Source organism: Rousettus aegyptiacus, unplaced genomic scaffold, assembly GCF_014176215.1.
Source record: "Rousettus aegyptiacus isolate mRouAeg1 unplaced genomic scaffold, mRouAeg1.p scaffold_m13_p_16, whole genome shotgun sequence".
Classification (NCBI taxonomy): Eukaryota; Metazoa; Chordata; class Mammalia; order Chiroptera; family Pteropodidae; genus Rousettus; species Rousettus aegyptiacus.
This window is the reverse complement of record NW_023416291.1, coordinates 5,498,808-5,525,454: the sequence shown is the minus strand read 5'-3', so window position 1 is coordinate 5,525,454 and position 26,647 is coordinate 5,498,808. Positions and strand designations below refer to the sequence as shown.

The 26,647-nt window shown below is 32.1% G+C and overlaps 1 protein-coding gene across 1 annotated transcript in view; it reads right to left on the bottom strand.

Moving 5' to 3' along the window:
* Positions 1-4,110: 4,110 nt before the first annotated feature.
* HSPA4L (heat shock protein family A (Hsp70) member 4 like) overlaps positions 4,111-26,647 on the bottom strand; it is a 44,256-nt gene continuing 21,719 nt past the window's right edge. The window contains exons 11-19 of the mRNA XM_016148099.2: positions 25,636-25,769; positions 23,793-23,992; positions 21,899-21,994; positions 20,083-20,220; positions 17,706-17,831; positions 17,333-17,440; positions 15,406-15,525; positions 12,151-12,312; positions 4,111-9,870 (exon numbers count right to left, since the gene is read on the bottom strand). Of these exons, the coding sequence (XP_016003585.2) occupies positions 9,679-9,870; positions 12,151-12,312; positions 15,406-15,525; positions 17,333-17,440; positions 17,706-17,831; positions 20,083-20,220; positions 21,899-21,994; positions 23,793-23,992; positions 25,636-25,769 (1,276 nt within the window). The 3' untranslated portion in view covers positions 4,111-9,678. The remainder of the gene's footprint in view (positions 9,871-12,150; positions 12,313-15,405; positions 15,526-17,332; positions 17,441-17,705; positions 17,832-20,082; positions 20,221-21,898; positions 21,995-23,792; positions 23,993-25,635; positions 25,770-26,647) is intronic.

The following is a 26,647-nucleotide window of genomic DNA, read 5'->3' as shown; positions in this document are numbered from 1 at the left end:
TTATAGAAAGAAGAAAATCCAGTAATACATCAACATCAAGAAAGAGGCTCAGAGCCAGAAGTGGTATTTCTTAGCTGAATTTTCAGCTAAGGGTGAAAACATGTATTACTGAGACCACTCCTGCTTTGGGAACCTAACAAGATCAAGTGGAAGCCTGCAACCTTAGTGGCCTCACCCTCGGAGACATTTTCATAAGTTGGACTGGATAGTTTATTAAAGACTGAATGAGATTCTAGTAATGTGCCAGTATCTTTTGACTTATATGGTTTTCTCTAAGGGATCTGTGTTTGAAGACCAGGGAGTGGACTTTGACACTGTGATTTCTAAGAAATATACACCCCTACACCACCACATACACACCCACACTGGAAATTGAGCCCAGGGACCCAAAATACTTGCATACCTGGGATAAAACTCTAGTTGGCCATAGTTGGTATAAACTCTAGTTGGTATAATTCTTTTTATATATTGTTTGATTTGCTAATATTTTGTTAAGTATTTTTGCATCTATGTTCATGAGAGAGATTGGGTTGCAGTTTTCTTATAATGTCTTTGTCTGGTGTTGGTATTAAAATAATGCTGACCTGACAAAATGAGGAGTATTCCCTCTGTCTTCTGAAGGAAATCGTAGACAAGTAGTATAATTTTTTAAATGTTTATCGAATTCATCGGTGAACTCATCCAGTCCTGGTACTGCTTTGGAAGGTAACTCATGGATTCAATTTCTTTGATACAGACCTATTCAGATTGTTCATTTTGGCTATTGTGTTGGAGTTTTGTGATCAAGGGGGAATATAGTAAAACATTAGACAAAAGAGTTCATGGTAAAGGTCATGTAACACGTTGCTGACCATGTTAAGGACTTTGGGTTTCACTTTGAGAATTCTGGAGATCCATGGAGTGTTCTAATCAGAAAAGTGACATATGATCTGTTCAACTTGCAAAAGGATCAATTTGAGTTCTGTGTGGGGAGCAGATGTCAGGGAGACCAGTTAGTACACTATTACAATAATGTAGGTGAAAGATGGCGGTGGCTTGGACTAAGGAATAGTTTAAACATTATTTTTAAAAATCGTAAATGAACAGTCAAATCATTTTTTTGGCATCTGTATTTTTTTTCTTAATCTGTTAATGTGGGGAAAGAAATTTTCTAACAATAAATCACTCCTATATCATTGGCATAAAACTAATTTGATAGTCTATTTTTAATATATTCATGAATTCAGTTTGTTAGTATTTAGAAATTGTTATTTGTCATATTTGTTACAGAGTTTAGAAAAGTAATTATGTTCCTCATAACATTTTTCAGGTATGGTATCAAGAGTATATATGAAACCGGCTTCCTAAGAGAAGTTAAGAAGTGTTATCATCCTTATTTTTGCAACATTGAGGTTAAAAAGGAGTTAGTCATTCCTGGAATATGTGTGTAAAACTATCTGGGGTTGGTATGGTTTATATGGATAGATTTTTGACTCAAAATCAATTTCTTTACTGCTTATATGTATATTTTTTTTATCAATTTTGCTAGAAGCATGTCTTTTTTAAAAAAATAAATTTCAAATGGGGTTTTGGTTTTGTTGATAAATAAAAATTATTTTTTTACTGTTGCTGGGATGATTAGGTCATTAAATCTTTAATCTTCATTTTAAGTATATGCATTAAAATATATAAACTTCTAAAATAGAGCTTCATTGGCATGTTACAAAGTCCTATGTTCAGCTTTCACTTATTTAAAGATTGCTGAGCACTTATGTGCATTCTTATGTACTGCAATGAGAAAAATAGTATGGTTTTTAATATGATTTTGACATTTCTGGAAGTTAATTTTATTTAAATTTTTTTTTTTCAGTTAACACTTGACATACAATATAATATTAGTTTTAGGTGTACAACATAGTGATTAGACCTTCATATAACTTAGGGAGTGATCACCCCAATAAATCTAGTACCCACCTGACACTATACTAGAAAATTTTCAATTAGAGCAAATGAGCATAAGGAATTTCTTTTGTGCTATCTTTATAGGTGACATGTAATCTTTATAGGTGACATGTAATCTTATTATACTGTTGTCTGAAAATCTGTATAAATGGTCTTTAGTATTTATTTATATTTGCTTTGTGGTTTATGATATATCAGTTTTTATAAATATTCCATGTGTACTTTAAAAAGTTTTACCTCATAATTGAGTGACAGTTTAAGTCTATTAGAGCAGCTCTTAAAGTTACATTCAATACTTTTATTATATACTTACTACTTAGTATCAGTTATCACCATTATTGTGGACCTAAACCTCTCTTTAAAGTTGTCAATAGCTTTATATATTTAGAAGCTGTTGTTTCAGAATTGTTATACTCCTGGTGAATTGCTCCATTTTATCATTATTAAAGCTCCCATTTTATCCCAACATTCCCTTTATTACTTTTTTACCTTAAAATTGATATTATCTGATTAAGTTTCACAACTTCTTTTTGATTGGCATTTTACTGGCATATTTTTCCTATCAATTTAAACTGTTACATCATTATGTCTAACAAGGGTCTTCTTGTAGACACCATATAGTTTTCATGCTGGCAAGTTTATGGTACTTAAATTTAACTACTGATATTTGTATTTCTCTTCTTTTGTGTGATTTGTTTGTTCTTTCCTTTGTCAACAGGGTTCACTTTCTTTACTAAAAATAATTTCCTATTTATTAACCTTTAACTTGATCTTTGCTATCTCTAAAACCATTATACAAATCTTTTCAAGTTTATACTGCTTTGTCACCACAGGGAGGTTAAACAGACCAGATGTAATGGTGTGGCAGTGTTGCTCGACACAAACGTTTCAACTTGCCTTCTGGCATTTCCAGGCTTTGTGAACCATCTTGAACTTTTTTTTTAACCTTTTAAAAGGAGGGATTTCTGAGTATAAAGTATTAGGGGGTACTTACAATCAACAAACATTCCTCCCTCACCTCTGGAAGGTTATCATTTCTTTATTATTTAATTATTAGAGAGTGAGGTTTTAAAAAAATCCACAAAATCCTCTCCATTTCTCCCAAATTCAGGATAAGATGAATAGGAATGGACTGCCATTTGTTCTAGACTTCAGAAGTATTTAACTGCATTTCATTGGAAAGTTTAAAAGTACATGGGGATGTAAACATTTTTCTGGATGGAGGATCCATCATCTTTCGAATTCTCACAAGTTATTCAACGCCTAGAAGATAAGCACAAAAGCTCTAACCTAGACCAGGGGAAACTCAATCATTTTCTTATCCCAATATGCTAAGCTATTGGACATATTTTTGTCAAAAGAACTGTTATGAGACTTTGGAGAAGGGAGCTCTCCTTTGCCTACTGAAAATATCTAGTCTTCAAATTCATTTATCCCTAGGTGTCATCCAACATCAAGCTGTTATTCCTCTGATTATATTTCCAAAATTAGCAAGCTGCTCCAGTTACGCTTGAACAACACTTTTTTTTTTAATAAATGTATAGAGTTGATCCTCCATATCCCCAGGTTTCACATCCTCAGATTCAACTAAATGTGTTTCAAAACAGTATTTTTGATCTGTAGTTGGGAATCCTCTGATGCAGAGAGCTGAATGTATGCACTGTTGTACACTTTTAAATAACGGACTTGAGCATCTTTGGATTTTGGTATCTGCAAGGTGTCATGGAACCAATCACCCATGGGTACTGAAGGACCACTCTAATTATGTTTATGCAGATTTTTAAATGCATGGGGTTGGAGGGTAGGGGAGCCAGTGCTCCAAACTCTCATGTTGTTCAAAAGTCAACTGTATTTTAGTTTTCAAATCAGCAGCATCAGGGGGTTTGAAAAATTGCCAATTTACTCAATTAAAAACCATCATTGGTCTACAGCCATGCCACCCTGAATACGCCTGATCTTGTCTGATCTCGGAAGCTAAGGGTCAGGCCTGGCTAGTACTTGGATGGGAGACCACCCAGGAAGATCAGGTGCTGCAGCTGTAAAAAAAAAAAAAAAAATCATTGCCAAGCAAATTTCTGTAAATGACTCTGATGACTTGTCCACAAACCACCATCAAGTCAGTGAAGTTCAATATGTGAAAATTAAACCTCCAATGTGCAAAAATCATAGTTAAAGGAGTAAGTAGATACATATTTATTATAATTACATGACTTCTTGACAAGGTGCACTGCCATCCAAAATGAACTGCATTTATTATCAATTGCCATGTTTGTTCACCAGTATGAAGATGCCAATTTACATACATAGAAAATGTTTTATATACTTTGATACTGACATATGTAAGCATTTTTATGGGTATGTTTGTGAACCAAAATTGTATGCCAAATAGATATAGAGAGATATATATACACATATACATACATGTATATATATACACACACATATATATTCCTAGAATGTTACCAACCTAACATCACAAATCGTTCTAATGTCCGCTCATTGAAGCTAGGGTCTATCCTATGTAAAACTCAGATAATTATTTTTATAGACATATCACACTTAGGATTTTCTGCATTGCACTGGTCACTCACTCTGTACTGAAAACAAACTGGGAAATTAAGAAATGTAGTATTCTTTAAAAAAAAATTACTAGCTGGTAGGAACTAAACTGCCCTAAGTTATTTTATACTAATGACCAGAGTCAGTTACAATGTACATAAATTATTTTAATGATGGTTGGAGAAAAGAAAAAAATGACTTGGATGCCATATTGTTAGTACTAAACAATTTGGTAACTTCATTAAAATATTGCTTCTATAAGCTATAGTATCAAACAATAATGGCTTGATCCTACCAAATTACAAGGTAACTACTTTTAACGTGAGTCTCCTTCTAAGATACTAAGCCACACAAGTTTACTTCAGGGTAAAAAACACAACACTTTAAAGCTTCCATTACCTAGATTTTCACCTCTAGTTTCATTTTAACATCTACATTCTTGGTGGGTCCATAGTATTTCAAAAACATTTTATTTTAGCTCAAAATCTTGGAAGCAAAAAAATTTAGGGACATTCTTAAAAAAAAAAAAAAAAAGATACACAACCCATGTATGTAAGTATGTAATCAGAAAGCAGCAAACAACTGAAGGTGTCTAATCTTTAACAACCATTTTGAATTTGACTCTTGTTATTTTGTCACATTGATAGTTGGATTAAAAATTAGGGACAATGGCTACTTAAAACTCAGTACTCACAAAATCAACCTCTTTGGTCCAGAGCTGCTTAGACATATTCTAAGGTCATATATGAAAAATCTACTTGACCAAGCAACTATTAAATATTAGAGATATTATATATGGAAATTTATAACATGGCTTTTCAACGATAAATTAAAAAAAAATCCTTAACAGTAAGATTTGGTATTAAGGAGACAAAGGTCATAAAAATAGCTATCAAAGTGATACGATAGCATGAAATAAAGGATAAAGAATAATCCAAAATAAATAGGAAAATAAATGAGAAAAATATGATTATTTAAGAATCTAGAAATGAATAGGAGGATAAATTAAAGATAACAGGAAAGATGACCATTTCCATTTATAGCTAATATAGTATAATACAATTAAACTATCTGAGACATGTTGAATTTCACTTGTCTTTTTATAGGATGGGCCATTTTCAGGTATTGGTATATTTTCCTTTTAATCATACTGTGACCCAGAACATGACAGTAAGTTAAAAATTCCAAAACAAAGATCATACTATTAATTTCTGTTGTTGAGGATTTTGACCTATTTGACAGACTGAATGAATCAAATGTTCATGATTAAAGTATTCGTTTTTTTCTGACTTGAAAGCTCCAAGTCATGTAATAATGTATTTTAACAGATGTGCTTTTTCTTTTAATACATACTCTAACAATATGCTAGAGGTATCCTTTAGGGAGCTAGAAGATGAAAGAGCCATTACCACCTATAGATACTGACCACTGCCACAGACACTTAGGTTTTATCTTCAAAGCAGTTTCAGTTTGTTAACATTCTCAAAATTCCAGGTGCCCTTTTATTGTATGAAACACTTGCCCGTGAATTTAGTTAAAAAAATTTTAGTGCATTTTAAATTAGAGATGTGATAGTAAGTTAGTTCAAGTTTCTTTTTTGTTTGTTTTGGTTCAAAGTCTTAGTCTTTGAGATGCATTAATTTTCTGTTACTTTTTAAAAGATTATGTGCTTCTTGAGAATTATTTTATTTAAAATGATATTTTGGATTAAATTTGACACTGACCAATAAAAAAAATTTTTTAAAGTTAATTTTAAACCTGTTTTTCTTTTGTGATCAAAAACTCTATATATCTGAAATTGAGTGCTTTAAAGATTTAGTTTGCTGAATCACTGATGACTATAAAATATTATAGTAAGGATAATAAAATATTTGAAGCCGACTTTATAATAAGCATCCCTAACTATGTCATTTTAAAAGTCATCAGTGGCTATTTTAATCAGTGCCATCAGATTTTAAATATTAATAGGTGAGTAAATTAGATATGCATCATTAAGCTTCACAGAATTAAACGTCACAAAATTAAATTCCACTTCAAACTGGTTACACAAAATAACATTTACTTTAGAATTGAATTTTTTTGTTGTAAAATCTAAAAGGTGAAAGAGATGAAGCTCTATTTTTCTAGGCTTTTAAGAATCACTTCTAAATCTGACATGTAAAATTAATGCTAAAGTTTTAATTGGTGTAGACTCCCAAAGACCATTTATTAAAACAGAAAATTTTAATGGGAATGTTTATAGGCTATTACAATTCATATTTATGACAACAGAATATTTATATCTATTTGGAGTCAAATTGAAGTCAGCTAATTTGATCACTATATTCAAATGTCTGTTTGAATAGTTTTTCAAAATAGTTAAAGATGTGCTAATTTTGACAAAATTGTTTAACGTTACCATTTTATTATATTGTATATTGATAACTGAGCCCTGAAACTCACTTTAAATAAAGCCTTCTATCTAGAAAATAATCATAAACATAATAAAAATTGACCCCGAAAATGTCTAAGAAATCTTTATTCCTTCATAATAAAAGTCTAATTACCCTTTTAAAGCCGATTATCTGTTATTCCAGTAGCCTCATTCTTTTGGTGTGCTGCTTCTAGTTGTTTTAAAACTTAAGAATTCTGTATGCCACTAAAGAATTAAAACATTACCAATTTTATTTTGTCATATTATTTAGCACTTCTTGTTTTTATAATCACAGTATAATTGACTATCAGGAGGTGGTTTCCCAAACCAAGTAAATTTATACTTTTCCACAGAGAAAGTGTACTAGTATTTATTAAGTATCCTATATATTTTCTACATACTTAGTTCTTATTTTCTTACTATAGGAAAACATTCTCTTTTGCTATATTTTAAAATAACTTCTAAAATATTGATTTATTTTGAAAATATCTTTCTCTAGCACTGCATATTTCAGTGCAGGTTAAAATGAACTAAACCATACTTCTACCCAAAACTGTATTAAGGAGAACACTGTCTTTTATTAATGTATTCAATAAATAACTACATTATAAGGTTAAAGGGCTTTTGAAAGTATCATTTGAATAAATGTGTAGAAAAAGTATATATGTTAATTTTTGCATGTGTTTAGCTTAAGTGTTATAGAAGTGAATTGGAATGTTATATATCTGACCAAAACACAGAACTACATAAACCAATTTAAGAGAAGGAATGGAAAATGTCAGAATATACTAGAAAATTCAGATAAAGAAAGGGTGGTTCCCACATTTACTCCCAAAAGTTTTTGAGGTATAGCTCCTAACAAAGTATGTGCAGGTGTTCTTGTTTACTCAAGAAAAAGCCATAAACTAATTCCCTATTTGTACTGATATGTATTCCCTTTCATAGCTTTGATGTCTTCCTGAAATGAACCTATATATTCAACATACAAAGAAAAGTAACTGATATATGCTTTAAAAAAAGTATTCTTTATCAATTATTACTAACAGGTATACTTATTTCATTTTAACAGTATTAAAACAAGGACAGTTTAACAATTAGAAGACATTAAAAATATATTGGGGCTATATGATTTTTTAAATGCAAACAAGAGATATCTCTCTCATAAAGGATGGATAAAATCCCCTCAAAATGCACTCTTCCATACTCTCCTTTCAGTGCAGACTACATTGTAGAAACGGAATCTCTCTTAGAGAACTAGTTGTGAGAAATAATGACTATCCCTAAAGATATTAAACTCTCAATTTTTAATATTTAAGAAAAGTCAATATTAATTCTCAATATAAAGATCTAGCTTTGGGAAAAAGTGAGTCTCTCAGAATTTCAAAACTAGGTCAATCTAGTTGATCGGCATTAAAACATAAGAGCCCATGAACTGTCTATGCTTCTTAGAGGTTTAAAAATCATTTCAGTCTGCTCTCATAGTGAAAGCCTGTAGACAAAACTGAACAATATGAACAAGTCTGGTGATGAAGTACAGATTAAGTCCTTAAAAATATCTTAATTTCACAGTCCCTTGTCCCATATAATTTTTCTAAGAAGCACCAAAACTGGAGCCAAGGTCTGAACAGGTAATGTAACAGCAAGAACTATAATTTAATCACATCATACCATATTAATACTATGTAACATTCTATATTTTGCCTTTTGCCTGTTGATATGTAACATAGTTTAGTACAAGCATTATTTCCTAAGACTTATGGTATAAGTGCTTCTTTTCAAGTATTACTGCTTATCTAATAGTGCTTATATCTGAACATTAAGTACTTCAGTGATAAATGTATATAATGCAACACATTATGCCATTTTTCCCTACTCTGTGCTAAGATATTAACAGAATGAAATAAGAAAACTAAAACAGCTAAAACTGAAACAAAGCTATCAACATCACAGATGCATGTCGGAGTAGGTCAACAGCATTTTTCACTTAACATGAAGGTATTTTCATCAAAAATGCTTTGCTTTCGTAAGGCTGCCATTACTTTTGTAGCAGCAGGTCTTCAGGAGAAGTAGATCAGAAGTTTCAAGTGAAAATGACACTGAATTACTCTGAGAAAACATAAATCCACATTACTAATAAAAAGAAAAATGCTGGTGTCACCTTAACGTAAAATTGTGTGTTTTCCCTTTCAAAGTGTGATTTGGTTCATTTGTGATAACAACAAAGTTTTGGAGTTCTCATGGCATACCAATGAGATAGACTAATCTGTGGAGGAACTTCTTATTGGCTTTAATATTTAAATTAGAACAATACAATCACTAGAAAAAGGTTAGTGCCTCAGTGGCCTTAAACCACACCGATATCAATATTTGTTTTTCAAAATAATGCAGTTAAATCTATGCTTCTGCAACAATAGTGCGATACAGTATCCTTTCCTGAATAAAGAGCTGAAGTTTATCAACTTAGAAGCTTTAAATAAGGTAAGTTGTTGCCAACTATGTATCAATCTTGCACGTTTGATATAAAATATATTAGGAAAGCTTAAACTGGCTTGTAAATCTATATTCAGCTAAAGCTTCACATAAGCAGCGATGGAAATGAACAGAGGTGTACTCAATATAAAACACTTTTCAAAACTACTCCAAAAAACAAATGACAAAAAGTGGTTAAGAACAACTGAACATCTGTTGTGTGTACCAGATGTAAAAGAAGAATGGACCCCGTGGTTACTTGCACTGTTTGAATTTCATGAAGATAAAATTATGACTTAGTCCACTTCCATCTCCCCAGAAGATTTAGTGTGCAGTGAGCTGTCTTTTGTTGTATCCGGTTTAGTTTCAGTCCCACTCTGTCCATCCATTGGCCCATTGTGTTCACTATTAGCTTTTGCTGGGTCTTCTGCAACCTCTACTTTAGGTTTTGGTTTGTAAATGATGGGGTTACAGAAATTATCCAGTTCCTAAAGACACAAAGAAAATTGCTTATATTAAAAGTAGTACAGTTAAATTCTACCTTAACTTTATAAATTTCCATGTAATTCCACATCCCTGGATTTATGTTGGCTCAGTTAGATAACCAACTGTTTCTTCAAGTACCTCAATGATTTACCTTCTAGGCTAGTGGATGTAAGTGGCAACAGTTAACTATTCAATCATTAACAAGCTTTTTGTATCTAATCGTCCTAAAAACTGGTTCTTCATAATTTAAAATATAGTTTACTTAGGCAGGAATAATTTTTAATTTTAAAAGTTTTTAAAATTCATTTTTTACTCAATTATAGTTGACATACAATATCATATTAGTTTCAGGTGTACATCGTATTGATCTGATATTTATATACCTTACGATGTGATCACCACAATAAGTCTGTTAACCATCTGTCACCATACAAAGTTATTATATCACTATTTTCTCTATGCTGTACATTACATCCCCATAACTTGTTTTATAACTGGAAGTTTGGACCTCTTATTCCCCTTCACCTTTTGCATCCATCCCTGTACTCCCTTCCCCTCTGGCAGCCATCAGTTTGTTGTTCTCTGCATCTATGAGTTTGTTTCTGTTCTGTCTTATTTGTTCATTTGTTTCATATTCCACACTATTGAAATCATATGGTATTTGTCTTTCTCTGGCTTATCTCACTTAGCATAATACCTTCTAAGTCCATCAGTGTCACAAACAGCAATTTGCATTCTTTTTTTTTATGGCTGAGGAGTATTCCACTGGGTATATACACCACATCTTATTTATCCATTCATCTATCAATGGACTCCTAGGCTGCTTAGGTATCTTGCCTATTGTAAATAATGCTTCAATGAACACAGGGATGCATATATTTTTTTGAATTAGTATTGAGAATAATTTTTAATTCATTCCTTTAAAGTATGGCTAATGCTGTTATGTGCATTATGTCAACACCTATTTAGTTAATTGAGATTTCTCAACATTTATATGAAAACAATTTTAATAAGTGAAATTATATATACATACTAACTTTTTGAAATCAGCTCATTATTACAGTTTTGTAAAACTCAAAAGGAAAATACTTTTAGTGCTCTATTTGATTTAAAAAATACCTGTTTTCTATTTTAAAAAGGCTAAATACCTAAATACCGAAAACCATACTGAACTATATTTTTAAAAATCACCTGAAATTCCATCTCCTACAGATATTAACACTTTGGTAAAGATCCTTCTACATGTATGTCCAGGCATATCTATATATGTATATAAATCAATGTGCATGGCAATTTATAGTGAGAGAGCTTTAGATTCTGTGATGCTCCTTTTTCACTCAATACGTTGTACACATCTTTAAACAGATATATCTATATCTAAATATATTTAATGGCTACAGTGTATTGTATTGACGTATCAGTTTATTCATTTAGCTGCTTACTTATAGGTATTTAGGTTGTTTCTAATTTTTTGCAGTTGAAAACAATTATTTAATCTCCTTATACCTGCACAAGGATCAATTTAGGATGTATTCCTAGAAATGTGATTTCTGAATTGGAGAGTCTAATCCCTTTAAATTTCTCTATATATTCTGACACGTCTCAGAAAAGTTGTAACAAATTTCTTCCCATCCTTGACAACTAGGGGAAAGGTTATAAATGCAAACAAATATACAACCAAATCAGATGGGTAAAAGGAGAGATTTGCATTTTGTAGATTAGTGAGGAGGATGAACACCTTTTCATATTTTTATTGAACATGTATTTCTTTTGTCAACTACTTTCCAATATTTTTACTCATTTTTCTACTTAGATGCTGACCTTTATTAAAAAGTCTGTCCCCGTGTTTTTCATGTTTTCTCTGATGTTTGATATTTTCATTGGTAGTGTTTTTTAGACTGGAAAGTTTAGCTCAGAAATAAGATTTTACCATGTAATTACATCAAAGACTCATACTGCCAAGTTTTGCAAAGTAGACTTTAGACTTGGTAGTCTTTCTCAATCTAGAAAAGTCTAACATTTGACAGTCAAAAGTTGTCACATTGCTTTCTTTCATTCTGCATTACACTTAAAATTTACAAAACAGCCAAGTGTATGTTGACTAAATCAACCAACAGAGATGCCCCACCTAGAATCTTATTTTTTTTAATTAAAAAAAAAAAATAGCCCTAAATTTGTTTTTCCTAAGTTCTTTTGCAAGTTGATTATTTCTCAAAGTATGGCTCCCACTAAAAAATTTTGGTGCTTGAACCAATTAAAAGGAAAATTTTATGGTTTCTTACCTTTGACTTTGTAACTATTTCTGAAACTTTCACCACAGGATCTTGAGTGAGACTTAGTTTGTTCTGTGCATTCATCTTACTGTTCAACCAACTCATGGCTTCACTGATATACTTTTCAACTTTTTCCATTTCCGCAGGATCCAAATGATCATATCTTTCATCCTATTTAAAAATAATTAAAAAAAAAAAAACTTAATGTAACAGATTTTTCAGTAACAATCTAATAAGTTCTACTTAAATGATTTAGATTCTTATCGAATATATACCTCACATATACCCACACGAAGAAGCCACATACAAATTACATAGAACTGAAAAGACTTGGAGAAAGGAAAAAAATTAATGTGAGTGCTTAAAAGGAAAGGTTTTCTGAAGTAGTCAAGTTTAGAAAAGAATGACTAGTGGTGAATATTCAAGGGACAGGTACTTAGCCAAAAAAAAAGCTACACAGAATTGAATTTGTTGGAAAGCAAAGAGAAATAAGGGAAGCGAGCATATAGCAAACTAGGCAGAAAATTCTGAATATACAACAAAACAATATGGTAAGTTGATAAAGAGAATTACATATTAAAATCATCTAAAAGAGAGAAATGCAGCTGCCACATACAGAAGACAATCTAAGAAGCCATGGTTTAGATTGTTAACCACACAACCAGAAAGAAATGGCAATGTAACGTGAAAAAAAAAAATCTCCTGATTATAGATTGGACAAGGAAAATAAAGGAAAAGAGAATGAAACAATACTCCAGAGCCAAAGAAATGAGAAGATGGTGATGCCATTTTTCAAAACCATAAAGTTTCGTCAGCTACTCAACCCTGCTTTCTGCTTATGTGGTTACAAATTATGCATCCATCACCTTTGACTCAGTTCCTGTGTCCCCACATTTTCTTGAATTTCTCCCAACTTCATGGATCACTTCTTCAGTTATTCCCCATTCATCCCTCCATCTACATGCTCTAAAAAAGTGTCTAGCCTCAAACCTCTTCCCTGAAATCCCAACTCTATATCCAGCTTACAACGTGAGTTTCTATGTGTAAAGTTTGAGATGACTGCCTATGTTTCAAACACTCAATTACCACCCCCCAGTTTTCTCTATCTCAGAAAATGGCAATTTCATCCTTCTGACCAAAATCCTTGGAGTCATTTGAACTCCTCTTTCTTATATTAACTTAAAATGTATCAGCAAATCTTATTTGCTTTGCCTCAAAAATATGTATCAAAAATCCAACCACTTCTCCCCCGCACACCCCCCCAATCTGGGTTTAAACATCTCATCATTTCTTTCTTATATTATTTTAATAATGCCTTCACTATTCTTTCTGCTTCCAGAGCCTTTAAAAAATAAATCAAATCACATTACTTTTATGCTCAAAAGCTTCCAATGAATGTCTATTCTCAGAACAATAGTTCCAAAACCTCCAGGGAGAATGTGTTGAGGAACAGCAAGGAAGCCAGTGTGGCTTAAAACAGTGGAACTGCTATTCGGTTTTACTAGAACTTTTCTTCTTGAGCCCTAACCTCTTTCAGTTCTCCCCTTACATACATGTCATCTAATTAGTCTGCCTTTCTGACGAATCTCCACCTCTGGCAGTCCCTTACTTTTTCCATGCCCTTTATCACTGTCAGACTTTACAGGAACGTATTTATTATTTACCTTTCCCCAGTGAAACATATTAGAAACATGTTCCATGTTTTGTTTGATGCTGTAGTTCTAGCATCTTGAAAGGAGCCTGGTGCACAATAAAAACTCAAAATACTTCAACACAATCTCACCTTGTTTTGGACAGTCTCTTAGACCTGGATATTCAAGAAGACTGCTAAAGCCTGGGAACATTGTGGCATACTAATTGCATGGGCATCTCCAATGCCAAATTTGAAATAGTCTTCTTGTTTTCATCCGTTCACTTGTTCCTTCTTACCTTTCCATCAGCCTTATACTCGATTTGTATGGACAATCTGGACACTGGCATTGGCAAGCCCATTTGCAATCAATACCTGGATTGTTCTAGGATGCCTGGATTGCAATCTTATTTTATAAAATTCACAAATCTTTTTCTAAAATAAGTAACCACTTTCCACATGGTGTAGTAAAAAACACTATAGTTAAGAATTCTTATGTTAACTTTGGAGTGCTTAGGTTTTAATCTTGACCTCACTATTTACTACCTGTGTAACTCTTGACAAGTTGCTTTAGCACTGCAGTTTTCTTGCATATTCTTGCGAGAATAAAGTGAAACAATCCATGTGAAAGTCTTAAAATAGCACTAACTGCTTGATCAGCATAAGCTATTATTATATACTCTGCTCAAATCTTTCTGGTACTAGCCTCTCCTGCCCACTGATGCAGTTTTAACTGCAATTTAAGTTTAATTTAATGGCGCTGATAAAAAGTGGAGAATTACAGTAAATGTTTAAAGTGACAAACGTCATGCAGGCCAAATCCAACCTGCCACCTGTGTTTTTTAATAAAGTCACTTTAGAACATAGCTATGCTCGCTCATTTACATACATATTATGGTTGCTTTTGCACTACAATGCAGTTGAATAGTTGTATAGAGATAAGGCCTAAAAACCCTAACATTTATTATTTGTTCACTTAAAGAAAAAGTCAGCTAACCTCCAGTTTAGAGGGGAAAATGATGAGATTATTTGTCAGATCTTGTGATTTTAGCCAATGGAGATATTATTTATATTTTATTTATATTATTTAAGCCTCAAAATAAATATGTGAGGCTTAAAATCAGTGGTAAGGTCAAAAGTAGTAACACAGATTTGTGTACGTATATAAAATAATAATGGGTATAGGGGATTACAAATGACTAATGGACTAGAAAATGACAAAGAGAAACCAAATTAAAAAAAAAAAAAAAGGCCAAAGGACAAAATAAATGCTAGCAGAGTCCAGTCTCAAAGAGGCCTGTAATGAAAAAGGCCCAAGAAAACCTCTTTTTAGTGAAAATAATGAAATCCCTAAGAAGAAAACAATAGATTTGATCACCAGATTAATTTAAAATGTGGTTTTAGGGAGCTTAAAAATACTAAAGCCATACTTGTACTGTATTTTAAATGCATTAGTACCCTTTACTAATAATTCTCCAATAAAAAAATAAGTATCAAGTTTGGCACATAATGTCTCTGCAACTTGGTAGCAACAACTACTGTAGCTTAGCAGCTGAGAACTTTTAGATCTACCCTGTGCCCGCCATGTACTACACACATGCTGCCATCACAAGCTGGCTTTACCAATCCAATACCTTGTTTCTGTATGCTTCTATCACTTTCATGACAAGTTGGATCTTTTTTCCCAAGTCGTTTAAAGCTTTTGGTCTCTCTTCATGTTCCATATATCTGACCTGAATAGGCTGGCCATATTTCTGTTAACACAAGAATTTTATTTTTTTTTTAAAGAAAAAGTTATTAACAGAATAAAACTTAACAGAAGATACTGAATATTATGTATAGTAAGTTTATTCATTAGATTGAAATGTGTACTGTATTATGAGTGTAGTGTTTTAAAAATAAAAACTTTGACCCCTTACCCTAGGTGTCTGGAATGGGGAATTTCTAAATGTTAAAACAGCCTCTATAACTCTGAGAAGGGAGATGCATTAGAAGAATGAATATTTTCTTTCAAATTCTTTACATATTTAAATAAAAATCAGCTTACTTTAGAATAATTTTAGATTTTCAGAAGTTACAACGAAATTAACAGAGAGACAAGCAGCTCTCATTGCTTTTCCCTTGTTAATGCCACAGCACTGTGGTACATTTGTCAGTGAAGGAACTGACCCCGGTGCATTACTATGAGCCGAATCCCAGACTTAATTTGGACTTCACTTTTTTCTGTTCCAGGATAACATATTACGTTTAGTCTATACACGTCATGTTTTTTATTGTAGATGTTTTTGAAAGGGGAGAAAATACTGCATTTTTAATTTCTAAAAGCCATCTCAAAAAAATAGTAAAGTATATGAAAACTTCTGTAACATTCATTTTCATGGTTACTTATAAACTTGAGACAAAATAATCCATTTTGGGCACTTCTAGGCTTTTCCAGTCATTTCTACTAGCTTTAGCTGCCTGGAAGTTCCTATGTCCCCAAATATATAATTCTCTTAGGGAGATGGGGAGTAAAACACCAAGAAGATAAAATATGATAAACTCAGTATTCCTATCATAAGCTTACATTTTCTAATTATTCCCTTTGGAAGCAGTTTATCAGCATCAAAGTAATTATTGCAAGATATTAACTTATTTTGGTTTTAAGTAACCTCTTTGGGATCTCCCCTTTCCCATACTCTAGAAATTATTAATGTCATCACTTAGCACCTACGTATTATTCCCTTGCTACTCAAAGAATGATTCAGGGACAGCGGAATCAGAATTTCTAGAAAGCTTGTTTGAACTGTAGAATCATGAGACCACTTTGATATACTGAATCATAATCTGTATTTCACTGAGAACCCCAGGTAATTCATGTGCACATTAAAGCACTGCTATGATCCATAAGAATGAAAGACTAAAATTTCCTGTCATCTTTCTAATCCGAACTTCTAATCAAACTTTTCCTTTTCAGGGTTGGGGAGAGTTGGGGAGCAAGCAGGAGGAAAGGAGTAATAGTGTTTTGTTTTGTTTTTTTTTCTTTAAATCATAGCATTGACCTAGAAAAAGGGGACCTGGTGGCCATGTCTCTTTATTCATTCATGAGCAGGGGTGCTATTTTTGAAGTTCTTCACTGGCAGGATGTCTCCATCAGTTGCAATGTGAAAATACAAAAGGACAGTGTATAACTTCTCAAAGTCAGAACAGTGAAGGGGGAGAGAAGCGGAAGGGTGACCCCTCTGATGGATAAGAAGGGGTCAGGTTGACAAATGACTTCTAATGGCAGCTCAGAAATATACAGCTTGTTAAAGTAATACACTCTGGTCATCTTCTAAATATTTATATCTGAGTAGCATGACAGACAAAAATTATTGATTATACATTATTTGATTTCAATTGTGTAGCACTACTCACCTACGAAAATGCTTTTAAAATGAGAACATTTCTTATTTCACATATCTATCTGCCTGAGTAACTTCTTACATATTTATTTTAAAAGTACACTGAGCTCTTCGTCCATAATTTTTAGGAAAACTTAATGTTCGATTTAACACTAACATGAACTTTTTAAAATTTTACCTTTAGCTCTTGAAGCTTATCCACATAAATTTGTTTAGGTTGGTCCTCTCCTTCTTCATAAAGCCAATTTTCTGTGTCTTCCAATATTGCAGACAGTTTACTCAAGTCCTAGATATATGTTAAAGAGAAACTGATTAAAAATGTTTCTCTAGAAATAAAAGTCATCAAGAAAGAACACAATGTTTTAAACTATAAAATATTAAATTTCATATCTTTCTGACTTTTTATTCATAAACGTGCCCTTCACTAACTTCTACATTCTGGAAAAATAACCAAGAACCATTCCTAAATAAGCTCAAGAAGACTGACAATAACACAGTTAATACATTTATTTACAAAAGGTCTAATAAAAAAATATAAAATTTAGACTTACTTCTTGAGTGATGAATTTTTCATAGAGAGTTCCCAGCTTGTCTCTAAAATCATATACATATTCTTCAACAGCATTCTTAGCATCATTTCTTTCTTTCTCTAACTTATCTTGCATTATCATCTTCCCCTATTCAAAAAGTTTCAGATTAGCTGCCATTAAGAATATTAGGGAATTAGGAAAATACAAACCCAAACCACAATGAAATACCACTTGTACCTACTAGGAGAATACAAAACCTTTGTAACACTGCTGCTGGGAATGTAAAATGCTGTAGCTGTGACAGACAGAAAACAGTTTGGTGGTTCCTCAGAAAGCTAAACAGAAAATTATAGTTTGAGCCAATAATTTCACCACTAGGTGTACAACCAAAGGGAATGAAAGCAAGAACTCAAAACTGATATCTATATGCGAATGTTCACTGCAGCATTATGCATAATAGCCAAAAGGTGGAAACGACTCAATTGTCCATTAACAGAAGAATGGATAAATAAAATGTACATATACACAATGTAATATTATTCTATTATATAAAGGAATAAGTTCAGATATACAACACGGATAAACCCTGAAAGCATTTTGCTAAGTACAATAAATTAGACACAAACAGACAAATACATGATTGCATTTACAAGCTATCTAAAATAGGTAAATTCATAAAGACAGAGAGTGGATTAGCGTTTGGTAGAAGTTGGGGCAAGGGAAGAATGGTGAATTATAACTTAATGGTTACAGACTTTGTTTTAGGTGATAAAACGTTTTGGAGATGGGGTGATGGTTGCACAACACTATGAATGTAACTAATACAGTGAATACACTTAAAAATGGTCAAAATACAAAATTTGTTATATATATTTTGCCACAATTAAAAAACTTCGATAATGTATTATACCAAAATCCACTGAATTGCTCATTTTAAATGGGTGGATTGTATGGTATGTGAATTGTATCTCAACAAAACTATTTTTAAAAACCCACGCAGACTACTGTCATTGTGCACACTTGGGTTCAAATCCTAGCTACCCATTACTAGCTCTGAGGTCTCAGAAGAGTCACCTACCCTCTCAGGCTCAGTTTTCTTATCCTAAAATAGAGAGCACACTTTTGTCTAGTTCACAGAGGTATTATTAAAGTTAACATAATTCACGTAAAATATTTAGTGCAGTGTTTGGCGCATAACTGATGCTGAAAAAATATTAGCCCTGGGAGGGAATATCATATCGTGGTTGTAATCTTAAGCTTTGGAGACAGACTACCTGGATCCAAATTAAAGGTTACTCTCTGACCTTGGGCGATTTAGTCTACCTGTTCCTGTTTCTTATCTGTAAAATATAGATCTCCTGCAGTACCTATACGTTGTAGAGTTGTTTTGAAGATATCAAAGTGTTTAAAGATGTTAGCAAATATTATTATTGTTGTAATCGAAAGCAAAGAAATATGAGAACTGTAATAAAGAACCAAATTTTTAAAGTATTTTAAGCACAAGACTGCAATGCACTGACATTTGTGAATTTAAAATAGTGAGACACTTAAAAAGTTAAGAAATATTTTATACCCAAAATGTGCCATAGGTGCACTTCCCCACAATTCATTCCTTTGGGAAAATTAGTCTAAAAACATACAATTTCTGAATTATTCAGGGTCTCCAGGAATGGCTGCTTCACATAAAATGCAGCCTTTAATAATCAATGATAGTGGTATAGGTAGGTACAAAAAGCAAGCACTGTAAAGCAAAATCTCGTGAAGAAATTCCTAGACTAATATGCATCAGATGGGAGAATATTAGGGCACTTCAAACAAAACTGACCTTTCAAGCCAGCCAAGCCTGTAGAAATTACGAACTACCATTTAAATGTCTATTTTAAAAATAAAAATAAATTACTTCTTACATGACGACTAGTAAAGAAACAAAACTCTTTTTTTTCAAGAACTAAAATTAAACATTTAGACATGCAAAGAAAATTTCAAGAATGACAACAGATTTTTAAAAAAGTATTATGAAATGTAAATCAGAAAGCATTTTGAAGAGAGTCAATCTTCAAAGACAACACATTAGAAAAGGAGAGCTGCTAATCCTCATATGATGTCTGCTGAGTGTTACTGGTAAAGACAGAATAAAAGGGGGTAAGAATCATTATTTTTGGAATGGTCTATATAGTGGAGACATTCCATGTTTTCATGTAACTAAGATGAAAACTACACTGTACATGATATCAATACAGCTCCATATTTCATCTAAAATAAAGTAGTTATATGACCTGTTTCATAATTCCTTAGGAGTTATAGACTAGTTCCCCAAATCTGGGGAATAATCATCTGCTTCTACAAAAATCTGAGAATACACCACCACCAATTTTGACCTCAAATCAAATTTACATACCTCATTTTCAATGTAGCTGTTGAGAAGATCTTGGCCCAATTGTCTACACAAGCTGCTCTGGATAGGTAGCTCAATACTCTTGACTTTCCCTTTTTTAATGCTTTGGTTTAATCGGTCTTGTTTGTCTGAGGGAGCTGACTGCAAAACAAATGCAAGAGAAAAATAATACTGTAAATTTCTAAGACTAGCTTAAAAATAGATTTAAGAAAGTAATTTCGGATGAAATAAAAAAAGTAAAATCAAACAAAACTATTACCATTGCCCATACTTCATTTAAAAATGCTACTAAAATTTTTGATATTTTATACTCTGTATACTTAATCTTTCTACATAAAAAATAATGGGCTGGAAATGCAAATTAAAACCACAATGAGATGCCACTTCATACCCATAGGATGGCTATAATTGAAAAAATGGAAAATAATAAGAGTTGGTGAAGATGTAGAGAAACTGGAACCCTTATACATTGCTGGCAAGACTAAAATATTGCAACCATTTTAGAAAAAGAGATGGGCTGTTCCTCAAAATATTAAACACTGAGATACCATATGACCATGACCCAGCAATTTCAGTCCTAGGTACATGCCCAAGAAAAATGCAAATGCATGTCTATGCAAAAACTTGTACATGATCATTCATAATAACACTATTCATAATAGTCGAATGAGTGAAAACAATCTAAATGTCCACTAACTGATGAGTAGGTAAAAATGTGGTGTGCATCCATACAATGCAATATTCTTCAGCCATTAAAAGGAATGAAGTACCGATGCATCCTACAACCTGGATGAACCTTGAAAACATTAATGAAAGAAGCCAGGCACAAATGACCATATATTGTATGAGTGTTTATATGAAACGTCCAGATTAGGCAAATCTAGAGAGACAGAAAAATTAGTGGTTGCGTGGAGCTGGCAGGGAGAGAGTTGGGGAAAAATAGGGAGTTCCTGCTAATGGATAGATGGCTTTTTGGGGGGTGATGAAAACATAAAATTGATTGTGATAATGAATGCAAAACTATGAGAATAAAAACTCCACTGAACTGTACATTTAAATAGGCGATTTGCATGATACATAAAGTATGTCTTAATAAAGTTGTTAAACAATTAAAAGCAAAAAATATTGGGTAGATTAAAAATTTAGAAAAATAGGTTTCAGGTTGTAAATTACTTAAGAACCCAGGATTTAAAACTGAATCCTTATAACCTTTGAAAAAAATCTATACAGCTAATCAACATAGATTAAATTCTCTTTAGGTTAGAAAAATCTGATAGTTTGGAGCTATAGTCACATTTATCTGGGTGACTGGGGCAGGGTCGTCTCTCACTTCTTTTAGTGGTAACGATTGTTTTGGTAAAATAATGACTTAATCATAGAACTATTTATCTTTTAAATCTTTACCTTCAAAAATATTTGTTTTTGCTCAAAGAAAAATTTTTTATATTATGCAGCCAAATGCTTACAGTAGTTAACTCCGAGATGCAGGGTTATTGCTAATTTAAGTTTTTTCATTTGGCTTATTTTGTTTTCTGTTTTCTCTGAGATAATATGATTTTCAATGAGAAGTTACCAAAAAACACATTTTTTCTACCAAAAAGTTAATTTTACTTATAGTACTGTCAGAGTTTATTCTTTAAAAAATCCTCTATAATATAAATCTTTGAAATGTATTTCTTCTGGTTACACGTCTTCTATGCATTTCCAAACTAATAGGATTAAAAAATCAAGTGTATTAAAAGTATGCACTATAAAGTACATATATTAACTCAAATTATCAATCTCAAAAAGACATAACCATGTAAATAGTAAAATAAACCTTTGTTTTGGTTCCTGTATGATCAATTTCCTCTTCTGGGGTGTGTTCAGCATGACATTTTTGATGACCTTCTTCTTGGTCAACCTGCATTTTATCCTAGAAAGAAAATATGTAATTGGTAGTATTTGCAGTCTTTTTCTTCCTTTCTTTTTCTTTTTTTTTAAATAAACAGCATCTTAGACTTCAGACCTGTTTTGAACTGTGTGAACACAGTAAAAAAGAAGCTTATTTTTCAAATAAGAATAATTACAAATAATGGTTAAGTAAAATGACACCTATTCTACATGTTTTATGAAGGTGTTTTCTTTATCACACCAGCAGCAATCACTAGATTGTTTTTGGATGAGAACTTGTGTTTCTTCCTTGAATTTGGTGACTGAAATGTCAAGGGGTTGCAACTGCCTACTTATATCATGAGGAATAACAGCTAAGTTCACATGGTACAGGTGATAAGAACTATGCCATTATTATTGCCACTGGCAACGGTGAGTACAAAATCTGATCATTTCCAAGACCCATCCCAATTTCAGATACATTAACAAGCAGCAGCAAATTAGAAATAACTAGGGTGACAGAAAATGGGTACCATACTATTCTTGTTTTTAGTGTCCAGGATTCACTAGCATGACATAGAGAAAACTGAAAGTCTCAGTAGAAATTTTAAGAAAAAGTGAAGAAAAAAATGGTCCTAAAAAATTCATACTAGAAGGCATACAGAGTGGTCTCAATTTTAGTAAAAGTCAATCATAATGGATTAAGTGTATATGTCTGCCACTAAGTTATTGTCAACTACAATTAATTAACTTTTCACCTATTTTTTTTGTGTTAACTTTTGAAAAGTTGACTGTATCTTCGTAACATATTAGGACATTTCCTTCTCAACTGAAGGATGGATATAATAGCAAAATAATACATGGGAAGAATGAAAGGAAATGCCATGATACTTAAATGAAATACTTTAAAGAGTAGTGGTATAATTCTGATCAAATCTGGAGATTTTATGGTACACATTAACAAAAACCCAAAAAAGACAACCTTCACAAGGAAGAGATTGTCTTGAAATTTATCAAAAGAAAATTTTTTTAAGTTAACATGTATATTATTATATTAGTTTCAGGTGCACAACACAGTGATCAGACATTGATATAACTTAAAAGGTGATCCCCCCAATAAGTTTGTACTCATTTGACACCAAGATCCATTCTTAAAATGCACAAATATATTTTAAAAAATCTAGGCATCTCCAGTTATGATTGGACAAAAATCTAACAAAAAATATTAAGAATAACAAATATTATTCGCAAAAAGATAAAAACTTTTTGTAATGGAATACGATTCATATTCTCCTAAGAGTCCTTCATCTATAGAACATCAAGAATAGAGTTGTAAACTTCTTCGTAAAGAAATAAATAGTTAAAAATATGTATTTTAGTGTATTGAATGTACAGCATATTCTTCTGCTCAACTGCCACTGCATCCCCTAAGCCCTGAAAAACCCTTTATTAAGCACGTGCTTTCAATCTAAAAATAAGTGTATGTACAGTTCAAAATTTACCAAATTGATTGGCTTTATTTATAAGCTGAAAAAGCTAGCCATAATACATAGTTTTAATGGAATTAAAGAGGATTTAGGAAAGATGAATCCAAATGCACATATGTACACATTCCAGATAATGCTATGAAAAAGGCACAGCCTCTGAAAACCATTACTATGTGAAAGATGTACACCATTTAAAACAGAATTATTCTTTGACACTTTTATTTAAAAAATTTAAACTGACTCTTACAGCAGAACTTCAGAGCAAAATCTCAAAGATTAACATTTTCAGCTATTAAAATATCGGTTATGATTAAGATGCTATATATTTATCAGAGAAACCTGATTTCTACATACCACATCATCTTTGCTTTCACTCTTAAATGAAGTTTCTGTTTCCATAGGTGCATCACTGTGATCCCCTTCTATATTTTGCTTCTCAATTACTGATGCACTAGCCACACTGAAGATTCCATGGATGTTAATGCGAACTTTAACCTTTACTTTGGAACTGTCACCATCAGACTGTGGAAAAATGTTCTGGATAGTGAAGCTCCCTTAAGGAAAAAAGAGCTGTGATCGGTACATGAGCCTCAGATTAAGTCATTCGATTAATTAATTTAATAATTTGACTATCATCTTTCTGATGCCGGCAAATAATTATAAAATTATTATTACACATTGATTAATTAGTGTGGGATATGCATTTTCCCCAGATCACCTTTTTATACCTTAAGAAACCCTATATTAAGACTGAGAAAGGTTAAGCAATCTGCCCAAGATCGCTGATGCTAGGAAAAAGGAGATTTGGCATTTTAACTAAGACAATCTGCTTCAAGGCAATGTAATCTTCAATTATATTTTAAAATATTATTATTCTAAAACCAAAAGAACATAATTCAATTTTTGAGTATGAAAACCGAATAGTTGTTAACCCCTTTTTGCTTCAAGCTTTACAAATCATAATCTTGGTAATTCATAAATAAAGCATTTTAAAATTTTTCTGGAGTTTTCCTATAGAAAAATTGATGTTATCTCATTAATACTTCCAGAAGTCACATTAATTATTCACTTTAAAAAACCTAATGCTTTATTTTTTAAAAAAATAATCAAATATAATGATATCACAAGAGAGAGAGAACACTAGGCAGAAAAACTGAATAGTAAAGATCAGATTGATCTGTCTTGCGGGTTGAATTGTGTACTCTCCAAGTTTATACATTGTCCCTACTGTCCAATACTTTGGAAGGTGAACTTATTTGGAGACAGGGTCTTTATAGAGGTCATCAGCGTGGGCTCTAACCCAATAACCGGTATCCTTAATTAGAGACAGATTTATATTCAGAGAGAAGATCATGTGAACATGAAGATGGTCCTCTACAAATGAAGGAGAGGCCTGGAATGGATCCTTCCCTCAAAACCTTCAGAAAGAAGCAATCCTGACACCTTGTTTTTGAACTTCTAGCCTCCAGAACTGTGAGGCAAATTTCTATTGTTTAAGCCACCCAAGTCTGTGCTATTCTGTTACAGAAACCCTAGCAAACTAATACCATCATTAATAATTTATATCTACCACTTTAAATATTTATATTGTCTCCTTTCTAGTCTATCAATAAAAACACTATATATAGAGAATTGTAAAACCTAAAAATTATTCTTCCTCTTTTAAATGTGAGAAAATCAATCTCTGTATCTTTTAAAAAGATTACTCAACTAAAATAGTTATTACAGTCTCCTATTCTTACTCTTACTTTCACATTAATTCAATAATACTCATTCTAGTTGTTGCCAGTGAACAAAAGTTTAAAATTAAAATGTACTGTCAGAGTCTGACAATACAATTTCAATTTATAGATTAAAGAGTTTTTCCATAAAAAATAACCCTCACCCAAACCTTTCAGGCAAATTACAGAGCATTTTAAATAAAGATGTCAAAACGAATTAAAAGTACTCAAAACTGCCATTATTCCAGAAACAACCTCTGTGCACTAAAAAGTGCATGTTATGAAAAGATATGAATATCTTTCTTTAAACATTTGGTCTGAGGACCAAATCCCATGCATTAGTTTCCAAAATACTTGTTATTTGGGATCATTTTTATCCTAGTTCTCTTAGCATAAATATCAATTTGCTTCCTTTATCCAAATATCAACATATGTATAAAAGGGAAAATTTATGAAATTTTTTTTAGTTCTCTTACCTATTCTTGGATCAGGGTAAGGCACTTCATTTAAATTAGTATAAAATGCTTCTAGCTCAAATGGTTCCTTCTTGTGGAAAGTAATGACTTTTGAGAATGGGGCAGGATGGTTCTTACAGAATACTTCACATTCCCTAAAATGAAATGGGAAAATACTCAGTTAAAAACAAATCGAAAGTTGTTTACGAAGCTAAATACAGAATCCATCTCATTTTTAATTCGTAAGCAGTAATTACAAAGACTTCTATGCACAAATATAAAAAACTTGATTTTAGCATTTTGACAGGCTTATAGCTCAAACTTTTTAGAATGTGTTATAGTAACAGACAATTCTATCCTACAAAAGAGAAAAAATTACCTGAGAATAGATATATCTTAAGGCCAATATACTGAGATTGTTTTTTGCACACGTCTGAGGACCAAATCCCATGCATTAGTTTCCAAAATACTTGTTATTTAGGATCATTTTTATCCTAGTTCTCTTAAAAAAAAACTTTTATTTGGAAATAGTTTCAAACTTACAGAAAGGTACAAAAATAAAAATAGGGACACGTATATAACCTTTACCTAGATTATTCTCTTAACATTTTACCCCATTTGTTTTATCATTTGAGTGCACACATACTATTGGAGTGTGTGTATATATTTTTTTCTGGACCAACTGAGGGTGTTGCATACAGTTATGGCCCTTTACTCTTAAATACTTCAATGTTTATTTTCCTAATAGGGACAGTCTCTAATATAACCGCAGTACAGCTGTCAACTTCATAAATTTACACTGATAATTTAATCTTCAATCCATATGTCAATTTTTTTCCAGTTGCTATAATAATGTCCTTTACAGCACAGGGAATTTTAAAACCTACAAGGCAATCCTATTACTTAAACAGTGGAACAGAAATAGTTTGCAGCTATTGTTTACAGCAGCCTAGAAACACAGTAATGCTATAGCACCATCCTATTAATTATGCTGTTTGAAAGTTTCGTATACATGGACCTTTTCCTCTATCCT